The 11,775-nt window shown below is 28.1% G+C and overlaps 1 protein-coding gene across 1 annotated transcript; it reads left to right on the top strand.

The window, feature by feature from the left end:
• The first annotated feature begins 215 nt into the window (after positions 1 to 215).
• LOC129968268 (pyrokinin-1 receptor-like) lies at positions 216 to 10,863 on the top strand. Its single transcript, XM_056082124.1, has 2 exons — positions 216 to 930; positions 10,724 to 10,863. Exons 1-2 carry the CDS (start codon positions 252 to 254, stop codon positions 10,861 to 10,863), a joined length of 819 nt encoding a protein of 272 aa, XP_055938099.1. The 5' UTR covers positions 216 to 251.
• Positions 10,864 to 11,775: the final 912 nt, after the last annotated feature.

Raw genomic sequence — 11,775 nt, 5'->3', positions numbered from 1 at the left:
TATTATAATAGCATTATTTAAATACATATATCAAACGAAAACTTTTTAACATATTATTTTAACATATTAAAAAAATAAAATTTTCAATATTATGGTTGCAGCTGAAATTTAAATTTTATTCAAAAATGGATGAAGATTACGTAATAGACGGATACAACTATACTGACTATAACTATACTTATTGTCTAAACATGACTATGGAAGAATGTCGTCTCGGACCACAAAGAGATCCTTTGTCAACAGTCATACCCATGACTCTTGTGTACAGTCTAATCCTAATGACTGGCGTCACTGGCAACATTTGCACTTGCATTGTAATTGCTAGAAATCGCTACATGCACACTGCAACCAATTACTATCTTTTCAGTCTGGCTATATCGGATCTGTTATTGCTAATCCTGGGTTTGCCGCAAGAACTTTACCAGCTGTGGTACAAGTATCCTTATATATTTGGAGAGCCAGTCTGCATATTACGTGGGCTGACATCTGAGATGTCTACCAATGCATCTATATTAACCATTACAGCGTTCACAGTGGAGCGCTACGTTGCAATATGTCATCCATTCCGGGCTCAGACAATGTCACATTTGCCGAGAGCTGTCAAGACCATACTGTGCATCTGGATCATTGCAGCATTGTGCGCCTTGCCGACAGCTCTGCAATTTGGAATCCGATATGAAATTGATGACAACGGACAGACATTGTGGAAAACAGCCCTCTGCGGCATCATCAATCCATTTCCGCACATTTTTGAGATCTCGACAGGACTGTTTTTTGTTCTGCCAATAATCGTGATCTCGGTTCTCTATGTCTTCATCGGGATCCGTCTGCGTCAAGTGAGCATTGGCAACCAAAAGGACAGTATAAATGATTGCAATCATTTATCCAAGGCGAAGATGAATTCCAGGAAAGCCGTTGTGAAGATGCTTAGTAAGTTATGTTTATTCATTTTTCGCTTAGTAACAAATTGTGCAAAATGTTTGATTAATATTACAAGCCTTTTCTTTTTTTAATCTATTGTATTTTATATCAAAAAGAGCAGAATTCTTAATAATATTTAATTTACTGTAATCAATTTTTTCCATTAAAAATTTCACAAGATATGAATTGGAGCAAAAAAAAATATTCCTAACGCTTACAAACATTTTTTCTGCGTCTATTAAAAATATCATTTCTATTATTTTTAATGGAAATTAATTTTTCCATCAATAATATCACTAGATCTGATCTAAAGTAAAAAATATTCCTAAGGCTTACAAAAAATTTTTTCTGTTAATACAAAATATACCTATATAAGATAATGAAACAGAGTAAGATAAAAAACAAAACCAAAAATATATCTTTATTATTTTTGTAAATTGTCGTATTTTATTGATTTTGTTCTACAAATGCAATTTGATTCAATTAATATGATTAAATAGAAATCGTTTTTTTTCTGTTATGAACATTTGTATCTTTCGAATTTTTTAAGAGATTAGTACTTTTCTTGCATAAAGATGCTTAGTAAGTTTTATTTATTCATTTTCACTTAGTGACAAAACGTGTAAAATATTTGATTTATATTACAAGCCTTTGCTTTTTTTAAATCGTATCTATTTTTTTTGTAAAAAACAGCTGAATGTTTCATAATATTTAATTTATTGAAATTATTTTTTCCATTAAAAATATCCATTTCCATTAAATATATTTTAGGAAATAATTTTTTCCATTAACAAGATTCGAAGTGAAGTAAAACAAAAATATTCCTAACGCTAACAAACGATTTTTTTCTATTAATATAAATTGCACCGATATATAAAAAAATGAAACAAAGAAGGATAAAAAAATTAAACCAAAAATATATCTTTATTATCTTTGCACTTAATCATAATTTATTCATTTTGTATCACAAATACAATTTAATTCAAATAATACGATAAAATATCATTCTTGTTTTTTTTCTATTATTAGCATTTTTAACTTTAAATTTTTTAAAGATTTTAGTAATTTTCTTCTCCTTCTTCTCCTCAATTCTTGTTTTTGAAGCTTGCACTCAATTTCTTTCAATATTGCAAATTTTAAGGCAAGATTTCTTTATGACAGATTTCCTAAATTCTGTTCGAAAAGCAAATACCTAATTGAGAATTATTCCTTTTTAGTATGAGTTTGTGAAAATATAAAAAAAAATATTTATAGATTTACATACAACACGCATAAGCATTTATTTAAATCAGCGTTGATTTAAGATAAAATCTGTAAACTACTGTTCCTATAAAATATTATTAATGTAATAGTACAATTTTCTATATACTATTTTCTATATAATATTTAAAAGTTTAATGATGAAATATTTTCTAATTATTTTTATTTCTGTTATTGAATTTCATTTAATGTAAAGAGATATTTGGATTTCAAAATTATAATTTTTTTTATTTAATTATGAAATTTTTCCTGCAAGCCTTTTATAAGCTAATTAAATGGAATTAAGATTTATTAGTAGCATTTTTTGAATAGTGAATATTGAAACCTTTTTCATATGCAAGCTATTTTAATTTAAAGTAACTTCCTAATTTGACTTTTTAAATTTCTATATTTTATAATATTTCAACTTTAATTATAAATGTATAAAAATATGATTTTTTTATAAAAATTATTTCATTTTTAATATTATTTATAATATTACTTTTTTAATTACTATTTTCAAATGAACTGCATTCAATCAAACTTAAAAACTTAACGATAAACGCGATACATTATATTCAACATAGTATCTCTTATATAATTTGATATTTAATTTTGCTTCCTAATGTAATGTACGGGGTAATATTCGATTTAAAAAATTGTAAATTTAATGTGTTTTTACCTGAAATAGTGAATTATGTTTTAAACACTTTTGAAATGTCCAATTGATTATTATCTTTAAAAATGCAATACAAAATTAAATTTTAATGTATAAAAATACTCTTTTTTAAATTATTTTATTTATAATATTATTAATAATAACTATGTTGATTACTATTTTGATAATTTCTTTAAAAACTGCATTCAATAAAACTCGCAAATTTAATGATAAATATGATACTTATATTTACAGTAGTATCTATTATATAATTTGAAATTTAATTTTGAATTACACTGCAATGCATTGGGAAATGATCGTTTAAAAATTGTAAATGTAATGCATTTTCTAATTATATATTAAACACTTTTGGATTATGCAGTCAATAATGTGATTCATTATCTTAAAAAAATCAATTCAAAATTAAATTTTAATTAATATGTTCAATAATTCCTTCCAATTTTTAAATAAACATTCACAAATTTTATTAAAACTATATAAAATGGGAAATTCAGTGTTGAGAGCAATATTTAAAAAAAAGTTAAATATAAAATATTTAAAAAAATAATATAAAATAATGCACTGAAGGCAAAGGAACTCCAGGCTATGTCTGCTTTTAACACTGTAGTATTTATTTATTTATTTGATAAAATACTCTTTCAGACACATCCCCCTCCACTAGACATAACTCCTGGAAGTTTTGCTTCCTTTGGAAGTAAGAGATAGATTTATTGTTTAAAATATACAGGCGCGGAAATTTATCATCCAAAATGAATATAAGTCATCCTTCTAGGAAAGCGAAAGAAGAAGCATTTCATCCGAGTATTTTCCTTGGGGTGCGATGAAGTTAATTAAGATCCTTAGAATCTATAAGGGAGAGCGAAAAGGGGGAGTGGCCTGTCAGGAAAGAACGGCACTTTAATGTTCCCACAGTTAGTTACTCTTACTGATGTCCAAATCAATATGGTTTCATTTTCGAAACCATCCAAATGATACAACTATAAAAACCTTTCATTCCAACTTTTAATTTTTTTGTACAATATAATACTTTATAATGCATTATATATTATAATGTTTAATTATTTAATGCATTATACATTATAATGCTTCATTTTATGTATGATGTCGTTCATTCACTCCGACATCTAGATTGTTTTGACTTTTTAAGCTATAGTAAATTTATTTGTTAGTATGTATGGAGCTATAATAGTGACATATACAAAAAAAAAAAAAAAAAAAAAATACATATCATGAAACCTCAAAGTGGAATTTTCAATGTACTCGAGCTTGTATGTATAAATTTCAGAAACTGGCAATGTATTATTTTATATTGTAGAATTTTAAGGAAGGTAAAATTCATTTTGTGTTTAGTGTTAATGTAATATTAAAAGCAGTAATAATATGTTTTAGAAATTAAAAATTCTTTAGTTTATTTAGTTATAATTTTTTTTTTTTAAAAAATAGACGATTAAGGATTTTTTTTTTCCTTATACAATGCAATTATGTGCATTGGCATAGATTTGTAAGCATCTATTTTTGCATTTAACAGCAAGAATTTACAACGATTTTAAAAATTATTATTAGAAAAAAATCATCAAATGCTTATTTTCCGTTTCACACAAATATCATCCAAATTCATTTGAAATATATTATATATTTCATAGAATGTCAAATAAAAATTCATAAGAATCAGAAATATGATATTTAATAGTCTAGCTATATAAACTGTTAAGTTACGTTTTCTATTTTAAAAAATTTGAACTTTAAACTCCTTTAAGATTTAATATGCCTGTTTTTGTATGTTAAAATGTTTAATTAAATATTATACATTGCTAAAGCCAGTGTGAAAAGTTAGAAGGGTTTGATATAAGTTCTAAGTGATAAGAAAATTAATTAAGAATGAATAATGCATATGGAATTAAAAATCCAGCATCCATTACTAACAGATAAGGGATTTTCTTTCATTTAATATTTTATTTCAATTATTAAATTATCAGTATATAAAAAATATAAATTTCAGAGCATACCATTTAAATAACACTTGGAAAAAAAGCTTCTTTTTAAAATTAATTAAATTAAAAGACAAAATTCTAGTTTCAGGACGATTTTTAGAGAAAACAAAATAAAACTGAAAGATATCTGCTGCACTTGATAATGGAAGACTTTATATTTAACGAGAGGGCACGAAACCAAACTCATTATCTTTAAAACTGCTTTAAGACAAAAAAAAAAAAAAAAAAAAAAAAAAAAAAAACATAAAAGTGACGAAGCACAGAGAAGGATTACCAAGTTGCGCACGAAATATTGTCGAGATTAAGTAAAAGAAAAAATTTTTTTCTTGCACGTCGTGTTTTTTACAATATTTAATCCACATAGGCAATGGTTATTTTTTTTTAAATTTTTGCTGATAAATGTAATAAAGAAAGGTCATTTCACCTACACATAAACTATTAAAACATTTTCCAAAAGAACTTATTTCACTTATTTTGCTTCTAAAATAACATATTTTTTTTCATATAATCAGAAATGCAGTATCATTGAAAAATGATAGTTGGCGTCTGCACTAAACACGGACACGCGCTTTCAAGGACGCGTCATGAATGACATAGAGTTGCTCAGCGAGGAAATAGTTGCATATCATCTTTGTACATATAACTGTTGGGTCTTTCTGGAGAGATTTATGATGTTTATGTTCAATTACCGAAAGGAAGATAGATGAAATCAGCCAAAACTTGCTTACGGAATGGATATGTTTCTGCCATCAAGACAAATAGTGATCTAGAGTAAAGCATTACCAGAATTAACTGTCGACAACGCTTGCCATTTTGAATCAAAGAGATTGTATGTGAATGTTTCCAGAAGGCATAAAATGAATTAATAATTCAAGTGAACTCTATTCGAATGTTCTTTAGAAAGGAGAAATAATAAAAAAAAAAAAATGAAAGTGCTCTATCTTTTCCCATCAGTTTTTTAAATTGTGTATTTTTAATCACTCTTATAATTTTCTTACACACACACACACACACACACACACACACACACACACACACACACACACACACACACACACACACACACACACACACACACACACACACACACACACACACACATATATATATATATATATATATATATATATATAATTCGTTTTTAGGAATCCGAGAGTAGCAAACTTGAGATTTTAGACATTGGTACTTCCCTAAGGGATAGTAAGCTCCTTCTTTCAACTTTCCACTCACCCCTTTTACGACGAAATATGTTATTCCTGATGCGTGTGGTAAAACGAAGGTTTTAGAATCCGATAATGAATAGTATAAGAACCAGTGTCTCTGATTTATAGCCTCAAATGTTTTTCATGGTTGACTTCTCTATTCATCAACTTCTTGACACATTATCGATTTTAAGAGAAGTATAAAAAAACATTTTTTTTCTGGAAACTGTTACAACAAACAAACAAACAAAAATGTAACTGCAGTACTCGCCTACACGCCAGCTTTAATTCTTGTGCAATTTTTTTTTATTTCATTTCCACTGTTATGATAGATACGTCATCAGTGGTCACCTCCCTTAGCTCCAAGACATCCATTAAAGTCAAATATCACAAAAAAAAAAAAACCCTCGATGCCCAGATTCAATAACTTGGTCACCCATTTCTTCCATTAAATACATCTTTTTGTATGCATCACTCATTAATTAGAATGCTCTGTGTACATTATGCAAGTAAAATTTAATATAACAGTTTAGTTTGTATCATGAAATGCAATTCATGAAATTTATTTCACATGACTAAATTAATATATTTAATGAAGTCGAACAAGTTATTGTTAAGATAAATTATCGTGCATTTGGTGAATGGTTTGAAATTTTGAATATTTGAGCGAATTCTCCATACGAGTTCTCCATACGAAAATTTATTAAATTACCTTGTCCGTGAGATAAATTACTTTTAAAGTTACCATAAAAATGCCATGAAATAAGACTAAAAAAAATCTTGCAATTGCTGAAGGAGATAATATTCCAGATGTTCAAATTCCTGTTATAGCATATGTTGATACAGAATTTTGTATTTTAATGTTTTTCTTTTTTTTCATACAACATGGAAATGTTTACCACGACTTACTTAGAACAGAATTTGGCTTCGCTGTCTCGTAGTGCAAATTCAAAACATGATTGTTTGAAATATTTAACATGCAAACCTGCCTTTTCAATGTCAAAGAACTGTTAATGGTGTGGAGTGAAAACTCGGAAATGAGATAGTTAGTTAGTTGGGGGTTCTTTGGCGCAAGGGCCAGATTTAGCCATGCTGCGCCAATAGTATGGTAGAAGTTACTGGTCAAATGGTAAAATGTAATCTACGATGTCCGGCAACACCTCAAATTCAAGATATATCCTTAAAATGACGTTTATATAGCACCAAATTAAAAGAAAACGATAATCCGAGTTAATGAAAATTTATAATTGAATCAATTATTTGATAATACTTAAAAAAAAGTACTTTATTAAGCTTGGACATTCTTAGCAATATATATTTTATTTAGCAACTTAAAAAAAATCAGTTAAATATAAGATTTTTTTAAATCAGATTTTCCTGAACTACATAATATACAATAAAGAATTTCAGATACTGAAAAATGTATATATACACATATATATAATTTTAATTTTTTTTATTTTACCACATTTAAAAAGTGAAACAATATGTGAAAAAGAATTAGATTATATAAATTCTTAAATATGTTATATTAAATGTGTGAAAAAGAATTAGATTATATAAATTCTTAAATATGTTAAATTAAATATGTGAAAAAGAATTAGATTATAATAAATTAGAACTTTTTAAAACCAAGGTATTGTTTTATAAATTTCCTGAATAGAACTCGAGATACTTTCACCAAGAAAAGTTAAAAGCATTAGAATGATAGTGGATTTTCCTTATTTCAGAAAGTTTTTATCATCAAGTCCCTTATCTTTGTCGTAAATAAATGTATTCACAAGAACTCTTCAACAGAGTAGAAAATAACAAACAGTCAATAATTCTCAAGTCCTTTTATTTTGCTCTAGAGTTCTTAGCTTTTGCGGAACTCTTTTTTAAAACTTTTTCTGTCTGATTTCAGCTTTTTCCATTTATTTAAAACGATAGAGGCTAATGGTTTCGGCATCAGAATATGTTTTGGATTTCAGTTTTAAAATAGGAATACAGCATTGTGATTTAATAAGCCGCCGAAAAGGTACAGACATTTTTAATATTAAAGTTTATAAATCTCGTATTATAAAACTTCAAATACAAGGAGTGTTCAAATAAAGAGGTGCGAAACGGTATTGTGGGTATAAATGAAGACTTTATTCAAAATATACACTATAGGCCTGAGCACAATGATCCCATTGATTAACGAGTCCAAGGATTCCTTGTTCATAGAATTTCGTACCGTCCGAATTGAAGCGCTTCTCTTTCAGATGTTTTCAGGGGACAAAACACATGAAAATCGCAGGAAGACATGTTCTTACTGTAAGGTGGATGGTCGAGCTGCTCTTACTTGAACTTGAAAAGTTCAGCGTATGTGATCCTGGAGGCGTGTGGACGCGAGTTATCATGGAGTAAAACCACACCCTCTGTGAGTAGCTCTGGTCTTTTGTTCTTGATGGACCTGCGTAGTCTTCGGAGTTAATGGTTCTTTTGTGCTCAAGAAATTCAACAAGTAACGACCATTGGGTGGCGAACTCAAGGACGCTGTGAAGCACTGATTCTCGTCACAGCCACAGATATTCCGGGAAAAAGGTATCAACCCTTCGGCTCGTTAATCAATGGCATCGTTGTGCTCCGGCCTACGGTGTATACTTTGAATAAAGTATCCACTTATATCCACAGTGTCATTTTGTGCCTTTTCATTTGAACACTCCTTGTATATAAAAATTGTAGATCGGCGACTCAAATTTAAACTGCAAATATGCATGTAAATTGAAAGAGGATTGTGAAGATAAACACTTTTATTGTTTTATGAAATTTTAAACGGATTATTTGTTTCTTAAGTCAATCAATGGTAAAAGTAGAATTAATTTATGTAGGGTCTTATTTATATCTATATGCTATGTCTAGTAGCTCATAAAGTTATTGTAATTGATTCTAAATTATATTCTAAAATGTTTATATATAGAAGCTAGGTAATTAGTTTTCGACATTGGAACTTCCATATGTTTATACTATGTATTTTTTAGTAACCAATAGCATTATTATTTATCGATCCTAATCTCACATGTTAGATCCTAATCTAACATGAAACTGTTATCGGTATATATTTGATACAGAAACTAGGTAAATGATTTTCTACGAATCTTCTCCTGTATTTAATTGATAAAATAAAAAAATAATAATTAAGATTTTTGTTGTTGAAAAATATGTTCCGTATTGATATATTCACAATTATTTGATAAAATTTTCAAATAGCTTAGTTGTCTAGTTTTGAAATCTTAAAGAAAATTAGACAGAGAGTTAAGTGTTTACAATGCTGATTATGTTTTTTTAGATATTTAATTTTTATATATCAAAGATTTAAAATAGGAAATTAAAAAATGAACAAAATATTATTCATTAAATCTAATTCTGCATCTGAAAAAATTAAATACAGTATTTGATTTTTTCAAAGCTTATCTTGTCCATTTCTAAATTCATTGTTGATATTTCTTTATAATTAAATATTATCATGATAAAGTGAGTGTAATTTATCTTTACTGCCATTCTAACTTACTAATTGTTATTTAAATTCTTCCAAATGTAAATGAATTATCCCTTTTTTCACTAACAAGCAAAAGGTATTATTTGATTGTATAGATCCTAGTCAAAATCAATTTCTTCTATTTTAACTGCTTACAATACAAGCGTATAGCTCATCATTATAACATACAAAACTTTCCTTCGAAAGAAAAATATTTCGAATGCAAGAAATGTTTAGATACGAAATTTTCTATCTGATAAGAAAACACTTCCGCACTGAGCTTTAAAATGATTAAGTAAGCTTATTATGAAATGCCCAACGAGTTATGATAGAATTTATGAGTGGAATCATCCTAAAAATGGTCGACAAAATGTCAAAGACGATGAAAGATCAACGCAAACGGTATTCTTAACAGAAAAATAAGTTATCATCGTCAAAGTAATTATAAAAAAAATGCCATTCAAAACCTGTTGCCAAAATTGCAAAATTAGTTTCGCTTAGCGTCTACATGGATCGATGAAATGCTAATTAAAAACCTTTGGAACGCCATTGTTGTTTTCCATTAAGCAACCGCCTCACTAGTCTCTAATGGTGTCAAATTACCTTCAAAACCTTACATCCCATTTTCAGCCAATATCCAGTATTCATCATTTACCACAAATGGCATTTTCTCCTATTCCCCTCTCATAGAATTCCCTTTCTTTATTCTTTGGATTATGAATTTACTTTGGGAGAAACGATCCTCAAGTTCCGAATAAGTGCAGCGAAACACTAGAATGCGCAACAAAAGTACTGACGAAAGTGATTAACGGCAACTTGTAATTCACATTTTATGAGCAATGACAGAAAATGCATATGTGCTTATGATATTTAATTTGAAAAAAGAATCATTAAATAATATTTTCAATTTATATTCCTTCTTCTCTAATAATAATTTCTAGAACATTTCGGATGTATTAGAATTAAAAAATAAAATTATAAAAGTGTTTTGTAACTGAAAAATAATATTGAATATTTAATATAACTGTGTCAGTAATTAATTCAAGCCAAATAGATCATATCCTATACATAAAAAGTTTTACCTCTAATAGAGAAAAAAACTTTTAACATAAGTCTCTGCTAATTACTATGGATTAAAATGTCCTTTGCGTTATTTTTAAAAATTAGAGCTGCTTTCAATCTATGCTTACAGAATCAACTTCCAAATCACCTAGTAAAGAAACAAGCGCCGTTCCTGTTGCAACACTTGTTGGGCGAGGCATTTTTGGAAACGCAGTGAAGAAAGAAGCTCTGAAATTCTTGGAAACAATGTGCGCAATCTGCTCTCATTAGTTTTCCATTTTCAAAAAGAATCTGTCAGAAGAACCCTACTTTAGAGTGAATAAATGCGTTCTATCGATTACCCATTTGTCATCTCATTTCCGTTAAAATGCGCTACTTTCCATTAGAGTCCTAAGTTTTAATGACTTGTGAATAAACTAATTTTAGTGCTTTTGTTTGATAATGTTATGGATATAAAATTACAGTTAATGGAAAGTTAAAAACGATGGATTTTAATGGCTCAGGTTCCATTTCAAGTTACATTTAATATTTTACTCAGTGAAATATTTAAAGATTTTTAAAAAAGAGTAATTTATACAATGGTTGGATAAAATTTCTAATTTTTTTTATCTATTCTCTACCGAAATAATAAGAAAAAAATACTTATATGTAATAGCATAATAACTTAGTTATTTTTTATTAAACTTCGGAATTGTTAATGTGCATATTATCTACGCTACTGTAACGCTTTTAATAATCAGATGCTTAGAATGCTAAAATGCAATGCATTAACATTCATTTTTTTTAAATATAAGTAAAATAAAGGATGCCCTAAAATTAACGCAAGCTTTGAATTTGTCACCATTCGTGCAGTAAAGGATTGGCGGCCTTATTAAAAAATCATTTGACATCTTATAGGTTAGGATAAGTAAAAAGGGAGCGTCACACAATAGAACAGTGGGTAAACGCAAGATTTAAATAAAAAAGAACAATTTTTTTCTTTAAATTGTTGCATTTTTACTGAAGCTTAAAGTACATAGGATGAGGTTATGTTTGTTATAACACATAGGGCAAATAGCCTCTACGGCCACGCTGCACATATACAGGCTTTTGACGAAACTTTATATGACCATTCTGGGAACAAGGAATCCTTTGGCTCGTTAATCAATGGGATTGTTGTACGCAGACCTATGGTTTAGGCTT

This window comes from Argiope bruennichi, chromosome 5, assembly GCF_947563725.1.
Source record: "Argiope bruennichi chromosome 5, qqArgBrue1.1, whole genome shotgun sequence".
Taxonomy (NCBI): Eukaryota; Metazoa; Arthropoda; class Arachnida; order Araneae; family Araneidae; genus Argiope; species Argiope bruennichi.
Note: the sequence above shows the minus strand (reverse complement) of the source record. Positions and strands in the feature narration are given on the sequence as shown.